This window comes from Desmodus rotundus, chromosome 10 (assembly GCF_022682495.2).
Source record: "Desmodus rotundus isolate HL8 chromosome 10, HLdesRot8A.1, whole genome shotgun sequence".
Taxonomy (NCBI): Eukaryota; Metazoa; Chordata; class Mammalia; order Chiroptera; family Phyllostomidae; genus Desmodus; species Desmodus rotundus.
In genome coordinates, this window is record NC_071396.1 from 36,556,828 (window position 1) to 36,577,227 (window position 20,400).

At 46.2% G+C, this 20,400-nt stretch overlaps 2 protein-coding genes across 4 annotated transcripts in view; both read left to right on the forward strand.

Moving 5' to 3' along the window:
- EFL1 (elongation factor like GTPase 1) overlaps nt 1–20,400 on the forward strand; it is a 339,962-nt gene that overhangs the window by 168,632 nt on the left and 150,930 nt on the right. The window lies entirely within an intron of this gene.
- ADAMTSL3 (ADAMTS like 3) overlaps nt 1–20,400 on the forward strand; it is a 143,647-nt gene that overhangs the window by 53,856 nt on the left and 69,391 nt on the right. For all 3 annotated transcript variants that reach the window (XR_006655667.2, XM_045196616.2, XM_024561776.3), the window contains exons 5-8: nt 730–775; nt 4,475–4,711; nt 10,242–10,368; nt 17,600–17,674. Coding sequence is in view for 2 of the 3 variants with exons in the window: in XM_045196616.2 (XP_045052551.2) it covers nt 730–775; nt 4,475–4,711; nt 10,242–10,368; nt 17,600–17,674 (485 nt within the window). In the remaining variant the exon portion in view is untranslated. The remainder of the gene's footprint in view (nt 1–729; nt 776–4,474; nt 4,712–10,241; nt 10,369–17,599; nt 17,675–20,400) is intronic.

Consider the following 20,400-nt stretch of genomic DNA (forward strand, 5'->3'; position numbering starts at 1 on the left):
TCTTCATGTCAAAGGCCAGCGGAGCCTGTCTACAGTGTTTAAGGAATACGAAGGTTCGGTGATGTGCCAGCCATGCACCCTGCTTAAAAGCGTGCAGCCAACCAAGAATCAGAGGCTCACACGTGGAAAAGCCCTATTATAAAACGACCAGCACTCGCACGGATGAGGAAAGTCCCCAGGAGTCCCCAGCCAACTTGGGTTAGTTTCTGCAGTGAGGGAGGAAGAGAAATTGTCCCCTGCTGGTAGCTTTTCCTTCTTTTTCATAGAAAAAAAATCCATACACACGTTGCACACACATACCACACATTAGTGGCAGTGGTTGTGTGACCCCGAGAAGGAACTGCCTGTAGGTCATAGCAGGACATTAATGGGGGCCCCGGATGAGAGAAAGAACACGGAGTTGCCGAAGAGCATGGGCATAGATCTCGTTGTGTGGATCGCCCAAGGGAAAGGGGGCGCTGGGTGGAGGGGGGCCAAGGGGGGGGAACATTGGGACAACTGTAATAGTGTCAACAATAAAATATAATTTAAAAAAAGAATTCACTTTCTGTTTAAAGTTGTTCTGCTCTGCGGCTTTGTAGCCTCCTGATGCATAAAAGTTATTTCTTAGAATTTAAACTTTGAATTTCTCAGGGGTAACGTGCGCCAATAAAAGTTTTACCAGTGCCCTTTTTTCCCTTCTGCTTGCCACTTGAATGAAATCATTGTTTTCTTTATTTTTTCCTGTAGGAATTGTGAAGGGCAGAATATTCGATACAGGACATGCAGCAATCACGTAAGTTATGCAATAAAAATATATAATCTAATATATTCGTGTTGTGAAGTTACAATATTGTAATGTGTACTGTAAAGCTAATGGTCTCTTGGTACCCTTTGCGGAAATTTTGAATATTTGTTTAATCAACAACAGGTTTGGTATATTTCCTACCTTCCATTTTATACTACTTTTTTAGGCCATTTCACATTCATGATCTAATTTGGTAAGTATTTAATAATTTCCAGCCTTGGTTGGTGTGGCTCAGTGGACTGAGCACTGGACTGTGAAGCAAAGGATCGCTGGTTTGATTCCCAGTCAGGGCACATGCTTGGGTTGCAGGCCAGGTCCCCAGTAGGGGACGCACAAGAGGCAACCACACCTTGATGTTTCTCTCCCTCTCTTTCTCCCTCCCTCCCCCCTCTCTAAAATTAAATAAATAAAATATTTTAAAAAAAAGAAATCTGTAGTTAAAAAAAATTTCTGAATTCATAGAAATAATACATAGTGCCTGTAAATGCTTTCAGAGTTCAGAATGTTTTATGTACAGCATCTCACCCGACCCCGGGAGGCACACGAGGTGTGGTTATTTCTCTTTTGCAAATGAGGGGCCTGGGGCTGAGGGAGGTGAAATTAATTTCCAAAGGCTGCAGAGGAAGAATACAGACTTGAACTGGCCTCTCCTGCTCCCAAACAGCTGTCCTGCCCACCACAAACTGTACCCAGGGGAAGGATGATGGGCGACTGAAGAAAATCACGCATGAGGAAGGGTTTATAGGCTCTACTCTTTTTTTATTTTTAAATTTTTTATTTATTGATTTTAGACAGACAAAAGAGGGACAGAAAGAGAGAAAAACATTGATCCGTTGTTCTACTTACTGATGCATTCATTGGTTGATTCTTATATGTGCCCTGACTGGGGATCGAACCTGCAACCTTGGCATATCAAGACGATGTTCTCATCCACGGAGCCACCCGGCCAGGGCTAGACTTTACTCTGTATTTTCTAATTGAGGTGACATTAGATTATAACATTATACAAGTTCCAAGTTTACTGCATTACAATTTGGTGTCCGTACATGCTACAGAGTGCTCGCCACCAAAAGTCCAGCGTCCCTTTGGCACCAAGCTGAAGGTGTGGCCCTGCTGTAACAAGAACGACAGAGGATTTCGGAATGATTCACGGCAAACTCATGTAATTAATCCCACAGGAAAGTTTATTTGTTATGTTTTATGGAGTCCCTGCAGACTGCCAAAGAGGATTTGAGTCCGTTTGTAAAGGTATAAACACAATAAAATGCAAAAGTCAAGTCGTGAAAAAAGGAGAAATAGAAGAAATTAAACTTTAAAATTCTGGCTGATAATTTTTTAATAATTATTTGTGGGGGAAAATTAAATTAAATTTCTAACTTACGCTATACATCAGAATAAACTGCAGACGTAACAGAGTTAAATATAATTGCTGTCGGGGAATATGGTCGATAATATTGCAGTAACTACTGCCATGCCAGACGGGCGCGAGCCTTGCGGCGACCCCTTCATAAGGCACACAAGTGTCCGGTTGCTGTGCTGCACACTCCCGAAGCTCACAGAACGTTGTACGTCAGGTGTAATTGAAACATGAATTAAAATAGAAACAAGAAAAATACATTTAAATATTTAGCCATTCTTAGGGTGGTGGGAAAGCATTTCTGAGCTCATTAATTAGGAAAGAATTCTTAAGAGGAAATATTAATAAAGCTGACTACATAAAAATGTAAAACGTCTTGACTTCACAAAGCACCACAAACAAAATTAAATGGGGAAAATATTTCCAGTACAAGTGACAAGAGCTGATGACTTTACTGTGAAGTTTAATAGTTTTATCTGTTAAAAATAATAAGAAGACAAATATCCCAATAAATTAAAGACAGAAAAGAAGACAATTTTGAAGAATTAATACAATAAGCAAATATACATGAAAACATATTGAACCTAAATAATTAAAAGAAAATGCAAATTAAAGCTATACAGTTCTATTCCCCTTATTTTCCGGACTATAAGATGCACCAGACCATAAAACACACGTAGGTTTTGGAGGAGAAAAATAGGGAAAAGCCCCGCTCCACTGCCCACCATCCCCCGCCCCAGCGAGCCAGGTAAGCTACATTCAGACTATAAGACGCACCCCCGTTTTCCTTCTAAATTTGGGGGGGGTGCATCTTATAGTCCAAAAAATATGGTAATACTTAATCATTGGAAAAATTTTTAGAAAATTATGATACCCAAACTAAGAGGAGGTATTGAAAAAGGGAACTTACATAGCCTGACAATTGATAATACCTCTCTGGAGGGCTATTTCACAATATTTCTTAAAAGACTGTGAAACACACCCTTTTTCTCAGAAATTTTATTTGCAGAGATTTGTCCTTGGAAAATAACCAGAGATTTTTGTAAAGATTTAGACACGAGAATCTTTGTTATTTATTCTTTTTCTGACTAGATGCTGCTTTTCAAAGTTTGTACAGTGAACATTTATGACTTTGTAATAACAAAAAGTATAAAATAACATATTGCCTTTCTGTATGTTGTCTTCAATTGGGGAATTTCTATATGATTAATTAGTTCCCGTTAACTGGGAAGTTTGCGCGCAGTATTGAAGAGTAACATAACATTTGCCATCAGCCTCTTGCTTTGGATATTCTGGGTGGGTGGGATCACTAGTTAAGTTAAAATATCCTTGAGTCATGAAGACTTGTACTGTTATTATAGACAGGGAGAAAAGCTACAGTGTCTTTCCACCGTCCTGCCAGTGGGAGGCAGGCACTAGGTTCCCAGGAAGAGAGAGCTGGGGGCCCCAGGAACCAGGCAGGAAAGTCAGGTGAATTAAACAACAATAACAAACAAAAACAAAGGAACACCAGGTGTCAGAAGGCACTGCAGGTTCAGGTCAAAGTAGAGCCACGTCATCCGTCGCAGGGACATGGCTCCTGAAGGTGCGAGTGATAACTCGCATTCCCCCAGAAGACCTTGAATCACCCAGAAAAATGGAAGGCATTTCATTCCCCTTGTTTCAGACAGAAAGGGCTGTGTCAGGCATACGAAAATGCATATGCAAGATGGATAAAATAGAGCCAAATGTGGCATCTACATAACGTACACTTTCATTACCGTATTTTGCTGTGTACAATGCGCTCCTACGTTTTTGGCCCAAACTTTCAGGGAAAAAAAAATCTTTCATTTTAATTATGTAATTCAATTTTTTATTTATTTATATTTAGAAACAAAACCAGTTATCCTATTCCAGGTTATTATTTTGCATACAGATATCATTATTGCTTTGCAGAGCATAAGCAATAAGCATAAGCATAAATAAAAGGGTTAAAAACATTTCTATAGCTACAGAAGTAGTACTACTGATGTGAAATGCTCATCCTTATTTTTCCCTCAAAAATTTGGGCAAACAAAGTGTGCATTATACATGGCAAAATACAGTACTTGGGGAAACCCACCTGGGTTGGAGGGTGATGGGGATGCACGAGGTGGTCCCCCGCATAGGCCATGACTGTGGAGGTTCCAGGAGCACCCCACAGCTGTGAGTTCAGTTTTGAATGTGTAGACGGAATGAGGTGGCTCCCAGGATAGAGGTTGGTGGAGGGGGTGGGGGCGTCTGGTCTCATGGGACCCCCGCGTGCTCATCAGCCCATGTGACAAGCTCGTGGCCTCTGTCTCTATCTCCAGGACTGTCCCCCCAATGCCGAAGACTTCCGGGCTCAGCAGTGCTCTGCCTACAACGACGTCCAGTATCAGGGGCACTACTACGAGTGGCTCCCACGGTACAACGACCCCACTGCACCCTGCGCGCTCAAGTGTCATGCACGGGGGCAGAACGTGGTCGTGGAGCTGGCTCCCAAGGTGCTGGATGGAACACGCTGCCACACAGACTCTCTGGACATGTGCATCAGTGGCATCTGTCAGGTGAGCCACACCTGCTCCCCGCCCCCGTTCACTCTCTCAATAAAGAGAATCTTTTCTTTCTTTACTTTTGTTTGCACACAAAATGCTGTACTGTTCTTCAGCATTTTAATGTAAAAAGCTTGGAGAGTGTTCCTCACTGTTTAAGTTGTGTCGCTTATTTAAAACAGTTTAATTGTTGTCCATGTAGGATCGAAAAGATTGCAATATGAAGCCTCTTGGGATTCCTCCAGGCCAGTGGTTCTCTGTCTTGAAAGCTCAGCAGCATCTCCAGAAGGACTTTTTAAAATATAGGGAGTGGGGCCCCACCCAGCGCCAGAGTCTCTGATCCAGCGGGTGTGGGGTGGGGCCTGAGGACTCGAATATTTAACAAGTGCCTGGGAGATGCGGATGCTGGGTCCAGGGACCCCCTCAGAGAACCACTGCTTTGGAATGTGAACATTACTGAGTTCTCTGAGCCTGGTGACTCATGGTTTCACTGAAATGAATTCATTGGCTTGGGTCTTGAGGAGCAGTGACTTTGCTGAACAAGGCGCATGAATGCATTCTTAGCAGATTTTCAGAGAGGGCTTGGCAGAGTGGTGATGAGTGTGGACAAAGCAGAACCCCACACAGCGGTCATGGGTGTGAGGATACGGGGTATTCAGATACTATGGGGATGGCCGGGAAAGGAGAGGATTCCACCTCCATTGTTTTAATTTCTGGGGGAGGAAATTTAAAATAATGAATGGCTAGGATTCCACCTACCCTGTTCATATCAAAAACAGTAGCAACCACAGCAAGCGAGCAACCTCACCACCCACTAAAGTGTCAGGCTTGGAGAGAAACCATAATCTTGCTCCTCAAACTAGCTTTTCTCTTTCCTTCATCCAGAAAATGAACTCCAGTTGCTCACCGCAGAGTTCTGGAGTCATTCTGGATTCTTCCCTTTCAACACACATGCCTAATCCCCTGCTAAGTCCTGTCAAGTCTAGTTTCAAAGTCTGGTTTGAACCCACCGTGGACTTCCTAGTCTGAGCCTTCACCAGCTGCTCTGGCCTAGACTCCATCAGCACCCTCCTGTCCCGATGCCTCAGCTTCCTCATCCTCCCCTGAGATCCACTCCCCACACTGCAGCCAAAGCGATTGCTGTTTTTGGCTGAGAAATATGCTCTTTATTTTTATTCATTTATTGTGAACTGTAGTTGACATATGATACCGTAGGAGTTCCAGGCGTACAATGTGGCGATTCGACATCTCTGTGCCTCACAAAGCCATCGCCACAGTAAATCTTGTGACCACCTGTCACCGCCCGCAGTTACAGTGACAGTGTTGACCCTGTCATCTCCGTGGCTCCATCAACACTGTGTTGAAACGCACATCAGTGTGTCCCTCCTCCCACCCACACCCCTCAAGTGCTTGCCATGGCCCTGATGGCAAAACCAGGACCCTGGCTGCCTTTCCAGGCTGTTCTGGAACTCTTCTCTCCCCTTCCTTGCCTTTTCTTAAAATAGACTTGATTTTTTGAATTCGCAGTAAAATCGACTGGAAGCTACAGGGAGTCCCCGCTCCCCTGCCCCCACATAGGCATGGCCACCCCTCTCTGTCAGCCCCCACGTGGCAGGGTCCACGTGTTCAGCCCATGAACTGCCATCGACCTCTGGTTATCACCCAAACTACCCATAAACACGTCAGAGTCTGTATTTGTCCGCAGAAGCCAGGAATCTGTGTCCTGATGTGAAACATCCAAGTTAAAGCAACACCCTGCCGTTAACGCGACCCTGCTTTATCTGTTAAGGATTGAATTGCGCTCCTGCCTAATGAAGGCTGGGTTTTCCCGCAGCGACCAGCAGCCCCAACCGCTCCGTGGTTTGAACCAGGGAATGACGACTTCCAGCAAAGCTGCTCCGCCCACGTAGGCCAGTAGGGGTCTCTGCCCTTTGAACATCTGAGACCCACTTGTTTTACCGATGTGAGAGTGGGGTCATGTGACTCCTGCAGGGACACCCCCCCCCATTCTTACAGAAGTGCAGATGCGCAGACTCCTATCTCATTGGCCAGTGATAGTCGATGGCCACGCCCACCTTCTCGGGGGGGGGGGGCGGGGGGGGGCTGTCCTACCAGGGGCTGGAAACCCCAGCTCCTGTATACGCCGCTAGTGAAAGCGTTTTTCCTAACGTGGAAGACCGTTTTCAGAGATCTCAAGCAGACTTTGACTCAAAAAACTGTTTGCTTTTTGGAGGATTAAAGTGGACTTGTTTAGGAATATCATGCATTGCTGAATTTGGAGTAATGTCACCTCTTTTAACACTATCTTTTAGCTGATTAGGACATTGTAGGCGGGAACTGTGAAGCAATCCTCAGCTGAAGAGGTTATTTCTATATGAGTGTGTATTCTGAAAAGCGCTGCTTGTACATTTTAAATGTTTGTTGATGTTATCTCCAATCTTGTGGAGCTGGTCTCGTTAGCTACACTGTAGGATACAAATCTTGTCTTATTAATTTAAACTGTGCAGTGCCTGGCTGTACAGAAATTCTTGTTTAATAGATGTGAATACATTTTATTGATAAAGTTATCCATTAGTAGTTTTTAAATCATTATAATTAGAGATCTTGACTTGGGAAGGTGCCACAAGAGTTGAGTTTAAAACACTTCGGGGAGTTGTTTTTTTTAACTTTTTTTTTTTTTTTTTTTTTTTTTTTTTTACTTCAGGCAGTTTTTAAAAGTTGCTCATTGTTGACGAGGAGGGGATCCGAGAGCCAGAATCCAGTAGTTTCTCAGCTTCAAGGCCGTTCTGGCTCATGCACTATGAATCAGAGGGCAGCCAGACCTCCTTTTCAGCTCTTATTTTTCTGTGATGTTTTCACATGCTTTTTTTGGCTGTAAGAGTTGGATGAACTGTAACTTCAAAAAAAGTATGAAACAAACATACGAGCTCAGGGAGGTGTTCGATTGTCCAAGATCTTGCAAGGCCCTAAAATACCCTTCAGAACAAGCCCTTCCTAACTCCCAGGCCCACGCCTTCCCGGGCTGCTGGAGAGAGGGCGGTGCTCACTCTCGTGAAATGCAAAGCACTCAGGGTCCCTGGTGTGTGAGAACAGAGCTTGGCCCGGGGACCGTGTATCTGTCCTTGAATCGGGGAATGTTACTCCCCCTGGAGAGAGCACATGGACACAAGTTACTCACTGATTGAACCCCAGCCTTCCAAGCATCTTTCCAAAATCAATCACATCTAAGTTGTTCCACATGCACTTGTAGGTAGTAATGTAATGGCCCCTGTTGCTGGGTTCTCTGTGGTCCATGGGCTGAGAGGAAACGTGGGGAAGGGGTGGCACAGTGTTAAGATTTGGGTGTCAGATGCCCTGGGTTTTAAAACCATTAGTGGTCCTGGCCGGGTAGCTCAGTTGGTTAGAACGTCATCCTGATATGCTAAGGTTGCGGGTTTGATCCCCAGTCAAGGCATCTACGACAATCAACCAATGAATGTGTAGATAAGTGGAACAACAAGTCCCTCTCTCTCTCTCTTTCTCTCTCACATCAATAAATAAAAAATAAAAACCACTACTGACATAATATATTGGCTGTGTAACATCAAAAAGTCACTTAACCTCATCCACACTCGGAAGCCTTATTTGTAAAACAGATAAAAGGTGTCACGTATAGTACAAGGTTGCTGTGAAGAGTCCACGAAACAGTGTCTGTGATGTGCCTGGCACAAGGCCAGGCATGTGGCAAGCATTCCATACAAATCGGCTACTTCTCTTAATATTTTATTACTCTTTATAAAACTATATATAATCAGGATGAAAGTATAAAAGTCGTTGGATTCAACTGCTCATCGAATAATTTGGTCTCTTCTCCAATTTTTTCTCCTGGCCCAGGGTGGGCACTCATTTTTGGACACCTTTGACTTCTCAAGTGTTTTCCCAGGGAGCTCCGAGAGCTTCCACCTGTAGCTTTCACCACGCACAAGAGCCCAGAGCAGACACAAACCCTTCCCTCCTGATAGCGCTGTGTGAACTGGAACATGCCTCTCATCATAGGCTTTTGCTTAAACTTCCTTGGAACTTTTCCCCAACTCTCTCTGCAGCAAGCATTTGATTTCTCTCCTTCCCTTCAGCACCAGAACTGGGGCGGGGGGGTGGGACAGTCGACAGGCAGGTGGTTTCAGCTTCCTCCAGTTTTGTACTCTCTTCAACACCTCGGATGTAGTGTCTGCTTCTGCACCTCCCCACACCGAGCATGAGCACAGGGCTCTGCAGCCCAAAGACTGGTGTGAGCCCTTCCTGATGTCCCAGTCGCTATCCCGAGGGTTCCACATGTATTTTCTCATGTAGCCCTTACGAGACGCTACATGGAATACGTGTTATTACCCCTATTTTCCTCGTGAGGAAAATGTGTCTGAAAGATCAAATTGTTCCACACCCCGCAGCCGGAAGGGGGTGGCAGGAGGGGTGGGGTTTTGTCTGTGGAGCCGTCTGCCTCTGAAGTCCCTTATATACCTTTCAACACCAGATAAATAAATGCAAATGAAGATGAGTGAGTGCGGGCAGTACACGATCATATTAGTTAATGGTGCATAAGTGCCGCATTTGTGAAATAAAGAGAAATGTGGGCCACAGCCCCTTTGCTCATTTAAGGAAGCACACAGTCAACTAATACATGTGCACGGTCATGAATAGCTCACTAAAATGACACTTCTCAGGAGCCTGAAAGATAGCAGGATAAGCATATTCTGTGTCAGACATTTCTCTTAGTCCCTTCTTTCTTATATTTTAAAAATTGTTTATAAAGCCCTTGCCAGGTAGCTCAGTTTGTTGGAGCATCATCCTGGACACCAAAAGGTTGTGGGTTCAATCCCCAGTCAGGGTGCGTATGGGAGGCCACCGATAGGTGTTGCTTGTCATATCCATCTCTCTCTCTCTCCCTCTCTCTCAAATCAATAAAAAATGTACCCTCGGGCAAGGATTAAAAATGTTCTTTATAAGGACAAATGTATAGACATAATAACATAGAGGTGGAGATCCGCAGGATTAGGTATCCACAGTGATAAAGAGGAGGTAGTTAGACGTGAATCTAGAACATAGAGAGACGTGGATGTAGATGCTGAGGTGCAGGTTCAGACAAAGAAGTACTGAAAACTATGGACCAAAGGTGCATTCGTTGAGTTCAGGGTAGTGCTCCTTGGGGAGGAAATGAGAGAATGGGACTGGGTGACAGGGAGGGAGAGAGGGGAGAGGCGGAGAGAGGAAACATTCGTTATCTGTAAAGTTCCACTCATTTTATGTGCACTACCATATCTGAGTAGAGCTGTGACTAGGAGAATAAGGGTGGACATGTTAGGGGTCAGCATCCGTCCTTCCCTTTAATGATCTGGTCCTGGCGTAGAATCGAGTGATACTCCAGACTAGCTTCCTATGATGCATATTTTTAAAAGCTGTGTTCTCATAAATGAGAGCCAACTTGTAAATTGAAGGATAACGCTGTAAGTGTGAGAGAAATCGCTTTCTGCCTCCCATGTTCTCACCGGGTCCTGCCCCTGCTCTGTCGCAGGCGGTGGGCTGCGACCGGCACCTGGGGAGTCACGCCAAGGAAGACAACTGCGGCGTCTGCGCTGGCGACGGCTCCACCTGCAGGCTGGTGCGGGGACAGTCCAAGGTGCACGTGTCTCCCGAAAAAAGTAGGTTTCCCACCCCATGACACGTTACCATCTGTTGCTCCAGTCACATCGTCCTAATGCCAACCCTTTCAGTTGGAAAAAACTTGTGACCAGTTTCCTGAAAGTCAAGTATCTTCTGAAAACAGTGTATCAAATTTTTGTTCCCGCTGCCTCTTCTAACAGTGCCTGTTCTCTGAACCTGTGCCAGCACAGAGCGTGACTACTTTTAAATATTTGCTGATTATTTGGGGGTAAACCATGAAGCAATAATTTATTTTATTTGCCTCCCTTTGATTGCCATCGAGCTGGAAAATATGGCCATCGTTGCTCATTTCTCCTTTTTAACCTCTCCCTTGGCTACTGAGGGTGGGGACCTGCTTTCCCGTCTGGCTGTTTCCCTCACTGCCCTGTAACTCACAGTATTTCCGGGATGCCAACCTTCTGCCTGTCACACCTATTTCAGATGTCACTTTCAGTTTTGTGTGTTTAGAATCAACAGTTTCTAAATTGTATATATATCTAGAAAATTCCACCTTTTCATTTCCGTGATGTCTGCCTTTTTTAATCCTTTAATTTGGGGGTCAGCACAGTTTTCTGTGAAGGACCAGTAGTAAATGTGTCAGGGTTTCGCGGGGCACGTGGTCTCTCTCACGTATTGAGCGCTGACACAGAAGCTCCCACAGACAATCTGTGAACAATCGGGCACAACTGTGTTCCAATAAAACTTTATTTACAAGATAGGCTGCGGGCTGAATCTGACCCTCGGGTGCCAGTTTGCTGACCTCTGCCTCCCAGCAGCCAACAGATTGAAGAGCATTGTCACTGAAGCCAAAGGAGGCAATGCAAAGCCATGTTTGCGGCCCAAACTTTCAGGAAAAAAACCCAAAACAACCTTTGCTCTAATTTCTTAATTCGATTATTTATTTATATTTAGAAACCAAACCAATGATCCTATTCCAGGGTATTATTTTCATACGGATATCATTATTGCTCTCTACAGTTACACTTTTAACATGTCAAGCATAAATAAAAGAATTAAAAACATTTATATAGCTACAGAATTAGTACGACCCATTTAAATGCACATCCTTATTTTTTTCTGCCCACAAGAATTTGGGCGCCAGTGGGTGCCTTATACACAGAAAAATGCGGAAACTCCAGAAAGGAGGTCGTGGGCAGCCGCGTCAAACCCGGTTCTAAGCTCCAGTGAGTTAAGGCCCCACATTCTCTTTGGCAGTTGGAAGATCATTTCTGATGTTGGCGAGAGAGAGAGGTTTCGGTGAGTTTCAGGCTGACACCGAAGCCTGATGGCGTTGGGTTGATGAGCCACAGGAAGGGGGGAACAGAGAGGGGAGGGCTCTCCCAGGTTGCAGGGACAGGGCAGGTCAAGGGCTGTTGGTGCGGGCCAGAAGAAGTGTGGGAATCTCATGAGGAAGGACGTCGTCTTGCCGAGGTTGAAAAGAGATTAGGAGTGGAGATAATTCTACCTGCACCAGGGTAGAAGCGGAGTGAAATTGGGTCAAGAAAGGCGTGTTTTTGGGGATGTGTGCAGAGAGGCCCTGAAATGGGAGAGGATGGGGTGGAGTGAGGTGTTGGGAGGAAGGGGTCTCTACCTGTTTGTACCTCTTGGAAAGGTAGTTCTCTGTCTCTCTCACTCACTGATTTTCAGTTTTTAAATTATAGATCCTTCCAAAATTTGAGTGAAAGTTAGGCATTTTTCTCTCCATGAAAATGCACAGGTTTCCATAAGCTCCAGATTTACCATGCTGATTTTTGGGAAGGAATCTCAGACCCTTGACGCCAGTTCAGAACATTCCAGCTGAAGAGTCCCTAAACACCCAAGATCTTTGATTAATTTCTGCAAAGAAAGTGCGACTGGATTGTACAGACTGATCCTTGACTGCAGCAGGGGAAGTGAGTGACCCAGTCCCAGCCGGGGGCACTGTGGGCAGGTTGTCCGATTCAGCACGTGGATGTCCCTGGCTAAGGCCAAAGTCAGCGAAGGTTCGCGCCTATGTGAAAGCTTGGTGCTGCTCACCCTTGCTTTTCACGACAGCCTCTTCACGTCTGTTACTGCTCTGAAGCTGGCCTGTGAGGCCGGTTTTGGCTGGGATTTTCCACGGGCCATATGGAAGCACTTTCCTAGAATCATGCCTTGTGTGAAAGCAATGTGGGAAGGGAAGCCATGTCTCTCCCTGAGGGTGCATCCTCAGGCCAGCGGTGTCCACAGAGCCCTTACGTCCGCACCTTGCCAGGCCATCCTACCTAAACAACCTCCCGGGGCCACATGCTGAGTGAGGACACGCAGGGGGACACGCTCGGTGCAGCTCTGCTCTGGAGACAGTGCGCTTGGGTGCTCTCAAGCTATCCCCCCACCACGCAGCGAGGAGATCCAAGGTGTAGGAGCCCAGAGCCAAAACCTTTGCTATGAGAAAAATCAGAAACCCATCCAGATACAACACATAAATTTCCTGCGCAGAAGGAGGAGGAGGACGAGGAGGAGAGAGACTGAGCTAACCACTGGCACAAACAGCTTTGGATGTTGGAACAGGGGACGAGAGGCCACTCAGTATTTAAACAGAGGAAACGCGAAAAACAGCCCCAAGGAAGGAAACACATTGATTTGGGGAGTCCTGGCTCAGGACTTAGGGACTCAGTTGTATTTCCAGGTTTGTCCCTGGAAATATTTTTGCCTCGTCCACATATGGGCGTGCATGCATGAGGCAAATAAGTACGTCCGCTCAGTTTGTCGGCTCTGGGATATTGCACATTTTTACCTGGCAGCAACTAAGTGCCCATGGTGTATGCTGGTACAGGAGTGCTGAAGACCGGCCTGGAACACCAGCGCTTGACTCAGCGATGGACATCATGAAGGAACTGTCCCTTCTTACAAAGCGTCCCTGGGTCCTCCCGACAGAAACAGAGTCCTGCACTAGGTGACCGTGCGGCTGCCTCACAGGGTGATTTTAAGGACTCTTCCTCATCATTCCCGGTTCCCTGAAATAAATGTAACTTAGTCCCTGGCAAGGAGGACTGCATCAGCTGGACCCTCCTGTCTTCTCGGAACATCTCTTGCTGCTTCCCCATCATCTTTCTGGAGCAAGATCCTGAGTGATGGTCCTGGCCCGGTAGCTCAGTAGGTTAGAGCATCGTCCCTATGCACCATGGTTGCAGGTTCAATCTCCAGTCAGGGAATCAGTGAATCAGTGAATGAGTGCATCAGTGAGTGGAACAACAAATTGACATCTCTGTCTCTTCCCCTTCTTTCTCTCTCTCTCTAAAGTCAATTTAAAAAAAAAAAGATCCTGAATAGTAAAAGGATATTTAAACCAAAGACGCTTAGTGGGACATTTCCTCCCAGTTTAACTCAACCAGAGAGATCACGGCCGGAAGAAGACCCTGGACCAAATGTCGAGAGCCCTGGGCTCCCGCCCTCAGCCTGCTGTTTCTTACGGTTGTGTGCGTCTTCTGTGCCCTCTGTGTGAAGAGGAATAAGATGAGAGTGACACGCAGACCCTGCTGAGAAGGGATGTCAGGGATTCTGTTCATCTCAGAGTGGCCAGACTGACCATGAAGTCCCTGGCTTACAGCCTGTCCGGGAGCTGCCTTGCATTGAGGATAAAACCCACACCCCTGTCCGTGACCTTCAAAGTCTCGCATCATCTGGCCCCGCTGTTACCTCCCGTGGTGCCATTCTGTCCCTTGGAAACTAGGCTTCAGGCACATATTACCTTCTGGAAGATTCTAGAATGCCAGGCGCCCTCCCCCTCCCACTTCATGGGCCTTGGCCATGACCAGTCCCTGGACCTGCAGCTGCTTCTCCCAGCGCTTCAGGTGGCTGCCCTTTCTCGTCCTTGACCTCCAGTCTCACCTGCTCAGTGAGGCTCTCTTAGACCAATTGACCCGAAGTCCGCCTTCTCTTTTCTGTTTATTTCCTGCTTACTCCCTCCCCCTCTTTTTTTTTTTTTCAAGAAGTGATTATTTCGTGTATTTATTGGCCTGATTGGTTGCTCCTGCTAGTCAGACATTATAAGAGGAGGCACGGTGTCTATTTGGCAATTCTGTGTTGCCGACTTTCCCAGACACCTGTGACAGGTGCCTCTGGTTCACCTCTCTGCTTTTCAGCCCCTGACGTCCCTCCCTATAGAGAAGAAAAAATGATTTCCCCCTACCCTTCTAGGTTCTTGACTGAGACTGCCTGCCCCTCCACCCCAGATTATAAAGACAGATTAACAGGAGAAAAATGAATTTAATCATGTAGGTGTGTATGTACCAGAGCCCCACAAAGGTAAACAATTCAAGGAAGTGGCCAAACACAAGAAGCTTTTAGATAAAAAGCCAGTAAAATCGATGAAGAATTGATAAGCGTCCTGGGCTGGTGGTGGTAGTAAGATGGTGAAGAAGGAACTCAGCTTGTTTTTACAGCCTTCTGGGCCCTCAACCCCTTGTCTGATGACAGGGCACCTCCTGCCCTCCTGGTGCAAGAAGGGTCCCCTCCCCACGGAGATGCCCCTCCTTTCAGAGGGACGAGGGAGGGTCGGAGGGCCCTCCTTTCACTGGCTCTTTCTCAAGTTCCCAAAATTCAAAATAATCACTGTGCCACAGTGTCATCTTTGGGGGTGATGTATTCTGAACCCACCCACCCCACTACAGACCCCGAAGGCAAATGATCATTTAATCCTCACCAGGCTCTCGATTGATTGGATGAGGCACAAAGAGCTGAGAAGACGGGGTGCACAGTGATGCTGTGGGACGCCTGGACGGGAAGTGGTCGTGTGAGGCTGCATGGAACACAGCCCCACCCTGCGTGCTGTGCAGAGGCTAGTCCTGCAAGTGGGCACGAGTGGGCGCCCTGTCCCTGTGAGGTGGAGGACATTCAGGCTGTAAATGAACAGGCGCCCTGGCTGGGGGCAGGCGTTTCTGCTCAGACGGGAGGGCTGAGGCTGCGGCCCCGCGAGGTGGTAATGTCCTGCTGCAGCTCGGGGTTGGGTGAAGGGATGTCACTGCCGTGCAGGTCTGAGGGGACGTCCCCTCGCAGCTGGCTCCAATCCTGCCGCATTCCTTCCCTACCTTTAAAAAAAATGGTTAGTTTGTGGTGTTTACTTCCCTCATCTCTGTGCATTGGGACGTCCCACGTCTTCTCCCTCAATTTGCAAAAGGGAGCTTGTAGACAGTCCTGCAGGTGTGTGGTTCATGTGAAAAATACTCGAGAGAAGGTTTGAAATAAAACCGATGTTACCCCAATAAGTTTACTTTTAAAAAGAAGTGGGAATGAGGTTGTCAAGGTGTAACTAGAAATTCTCTGTTTTTGCGTTACCAGGGCGTGTGTGTATTGAGGTCGGTAGAGTTCTCATTGGACTTAGTAGTGAAAACAATGACTTGATATAAACTCCAGTTCTTTCTGGGCGGAAACGAATGTTTACTGATGAGTTCACACTGTGTGGACAATTTATTTCCTCTGCATCTTGCTACTTAGCAAAGTTGTGATCTGCGGCAGGAAATGAGACACAGAGAAAAATACTATTGACCAGCTGGACTGGAGCGTTTCTGCGTGGGAGGGAACGAGTGGAAGCAACTGCAGTGGCCCTTCAGCCAGCCCGGTGGTTGCAAAATCAAACAAGGGAGACCCAGGCGGTAAACGCCTGGAATGAACGCTCAAGTGTGAGTTAATACAAGTCAAACTTGGTCTCACAGTACCAGGGTGTCGTGAAGTGTCGTTCTGGGTTTTGACCTCAGCTCTACTGATTGGGAACTCTCTGATTCTAAGCAAGTCACTTAAACTTGCAAAATTTCCATTTTCTTAAGTGTAGAAATGGGTTTTTGTTCGGCTGAATGAGGTCATGCATCTCAAGCACTTAGCAGCATGCCTGGGGGGGTAATACACGCTCAGCGTAGTTTTAATGCCTGACACTTCTCAAGACCTCATTGGACCCTCTCAACAACCCCTTGAAACAAATGTTTTTGTTTTAGCTATCTCATCTTATTACTGTACCAGGCACAGAGAAGGCAAGAAACATTCCCAAGGTCACACAGCCATTCTAGCCCAGGTTTCCTGGCTCTAGAGTCTGATCTTTGCCGCTATTCCATGTTGCCGGTCACTAGTGGTTTTGTAAATTAATGCAAATGGCTTTAATGTGTGATGAGGTGAGGCCCTCGATGATGGCACAGTGGTTAACAGGATCAAGGATATCTTACCCCAAATTTCGATTAAGACGTTTTGGAATAGTTCCAAATAATGAAAGTGTTCAGCAGGAACTAGTTACCACCATCACCTGCACCATCACCATCATTACCACCATCACCACCACCACCACCACCACTACCACTGTCACCACCACCACCATCGTCACCACCACCATCATCACATTCACCACCATCGCCACCATCATCGCCATCACCACCACCATCACCACCATCACCACCACCATCACCATCACCACTAAATCTGGGGGTTCCCAGATGGGATAGAGAAGAAACCTTTTCTTCACTTTATATGTTAGCAACCACTGATTTCTATACCATGAGAAACCATAGTGTTTTTAAAGCAGCCTCAGAATGAGGCTTGCTTGGCCATTCCGTCTACAGATTTGTGACGTGGAGCCAGTCCTGAAGTGCAGACAGACGCAGCCCGCTCCTGCTGTGTTCGCAGCTCATTCCTCTCCCTCCGTCCTGGTCTCCCGCTCTGGGCCCAGCTCCGGACTGAAGGGGGACTTACCAGGAGGCTGTTTGTAACAGACAAGGCAGAGCACTCTAGCAATATTTGCAACAGAACTAACCGACTTTCAGACAAAAAATAACAAAGATGAGTATCTTCATATCTGTTGATAATTTAAAAATCTTAAAAATTTGTGAACAACTACATCAAAATATATAAAGAAAAAATACCCTTTAGGTATATAAGAAGAAATTGAAAGAATTAAAACTGCTATGAGAGATTATAATACACGTAAGTCAGTAAAAGTTGCATGTAGGCTCTCTACAAAATAATTACTAATGTTACACAAATGGATACGTGTGGAGCCTTGCATGTTGAGGGTGCAGACTGTCCTTCCAAGCGTTTATGGACCATTGAAAAAAACGGTTCTATACTAGACTCCAAAGACGATTGCAAAAAAAATCCTCACTAAAACAGAAACTGCCAGAAGGGGCCTTGCCCCACAGCTTTGCACACGCCCCTGGTTTTGATTGACTTGCGTAGGTTATGGGCCTCGGTGCACAGGCTTGATGACGTCTGCCCTGCGCTCTCTCCTAGGGGAAGAAAACGTGATCGCCGTTCCCTTGGGAAGTCGGAGTGTGAGAATCACAGTGAAAGGACCTGCCCGTCTCTGTAAGCAGCACCTAGTCTTACCACCATTTTGTGTCCTGAAAGTTTATTTAGCCAATCAAATAAAGTCTTTGTGTTAAAGGGTGTGTGCACAAACACCTCAAGGATTTGGACTCTGGAATAGTCTATATCAGTAGGGAACTTTTTTCTTCTCATACCCCAGTAGGAAATATACCAGTTTGGGATTAGTCCCTCAGGGGATAGGAGATTGTTATATGTGAAATAAACTTTAAAAAAAAGATTTATTTATTTTTAGAGAGGGCAAGGGAGGAAGAAATAGAGGGAGAGAAACATCAATGTGTGGTTGCCTCTTGTGCGCCCCCTACTGGGGACCTGGCCCACAACCCAGGCATGTGCCCTGACTAGGAATCGAACTGGCAACCCTTTGGTTCACAAGCTGGTGCTCAATCCACTGAGCCACACCAGCCATCACCACACACTTTTTAACCTTTTTCCAATGGGTCAAAGCCCACACAGCTCTGGGTTGATAGCAAACCTTCAGCCATGTAAATGCCAATTTGATGTTTTGAGAACAGGCCAGAATCGTTCGGAACCCAGGGCTGTGAATCACTTGGGTGATCACGTTATAAAATAACCACGTTGGATTAAAAAGTTATGCAGGGCCGAACACTGTTCCTAGCAGCATTCAGCGCCACACATAGCCGCTGTTCAGGAAAGCAACTACAGCCCATCACCAGGTGAGTGGAGAAGAAGTACCATGTGGCATGTGCAGAGTAGGGTGTGGCTGTAACAAAGAATTAAGTGTGACCTGTACTACAATACAGAGTGTGTTGGAGAACATTACACGGTATGAGGGAAGCCAGGCGGGAAGGGCTTATGGGATGCCATTTACAGAATAGGTCCAGAATCGGCTCATCCATGGGGCTGGAAAGTAGATGGGGCTGCCCTGGGCTGACGTCAGCTGGTTTTGTGGGGGTAGGGGGAGATGAGAGAAGAGGCTGCTCATGGGTATGGATGTCTTTGCGGGATGACAAAAACCTTCTAAATGTGGATGGTGCTGATGGGTTCACAGTCCTGGGAATATACCAGGGCCATTAAACCACATTTAAAATGGGTGGGGTGGATTTTATGGCACAAACAGAAAAATAGGCTGTGATGGGGCCTGATTTCTGAAAGGTGGTTCCCCAAAACTCAGCTCCAAAAATAGTTTTAAAAGTCCTAAAAACAGAGTAAGTAGACTGTGAAGGGAAGAAGTAAAAGTAAAACAAAATAAGTAACGGTGACAGTTTTGAGGCAAAACGCTCGTTCATGTGCATATGTGTTCTGGCACATTCCGCATAAGTTGACACTCAAAATTGGCACAGCCCCAAGAACGGGGCTCAGAAAAGTTCCCATTTCTGCCACGGTGACAGATCTGTAGCTTGGAACCCTTCTGCTTCTGAACAGTCTTGCATTTGACTCTATAAATGTGCCTGAAGTCTCCTCTGCTGATGCAGCATTCGCTTTGTTTGTAAAGGGTTTAGTTAGCATTTCTGGACTTCTAAATATAGATGTCTCTTTATTTTCTGGATTTATACCACTGTTTTCTTGTTGTTTATTGTTAACCACGGTGTAGTCCTGACATTCGTCTTATTTGGCAGTAATAAGTCACTCTCTTTAAAGCTCTGTATTAACTACAGCCCTCCAAAAGGTGGCATTAACATTAGGAGCAGAGAACACCCAGGAACGTCAACGTCGGTTTCTTCGCTGCCAGGTGGAATTTAATCCATCTTAGGCCTTCGTGCAAGGGTTCAGACCCTAAACGCCCAGTCCTGTTCCAAGTGTGACCCTCGCTTTAGAGAAACACACAGCTCCAAATTCCCCAGCCCTCCGAAAGGGAAGTAATAACAGATTCCTGCAAAAGGCACTTTATCGTCGCGAAACTCCAGCCTTGAATGTGTTTAACTAGCAGTTCCACTTGCGAAGCCAAGATGCCAGAAGATTGAAAACTTCCGTGGTCACCATTGGAAGAATTTTTTTTTAATCATCTAAGTCTTGTCTGATGACCACGTATGTAGAGATGTAGAAATATAAATGTGGACGTTGTTTTGTGACCTAAGGAAATGGGTGCCTCATAAGTGTGCATATCCCACCTCACACAACTGCACTCAAAGCAAGACTTAGATGTATTTATAACTAAGCCGTGCCGAACTCTCATTCCACGTTTGCTCAGCAATACTTTCGTGGCCTTCTCAGAACTTAAGGAGACCCCCTGGGGATGGATGGCCAGACCCTGCATCTTGAAAGAAGCCTAGACGGATACTTCTCAGGGCAAGCCCTTCGCGCAAAGAAGATAAAAGCTCTCATCCTCTTCCTGGTCATCATTTCTTTTCAGGATCACTGGTCAGGATTCCAGTATTTGAAGGCATCCGTATAGACTTGAGTTGGGAAGAGTTGGGGATTGAAGAGCGTATTGATTTCTGATTCTGTTTTTAGCTGTTTGAGGCTCTATACTGTGTCCTCCCCAACTCTCCTCTGCATGGCCATCCCCACCATGCTAAGCATAAGGAAGGGAAGGAAGTCTGAGTGGGCAGTGGGAGGGAGGCTCACACCCCCTGCCCTTCACAGAGGGAGGGTGTGTGCAGGTTTCCCACCGCCCCCACCAAACCACAGGCACTGCTCAGTGGGGAAGCTGGGAGAGCTGAAGGGTTTATGCAGGCAGCTCTCACCTCATGGGGCTGTGGTAAATACACAGGAATGCTACAAAGTAATGAACACTCGAACAGATT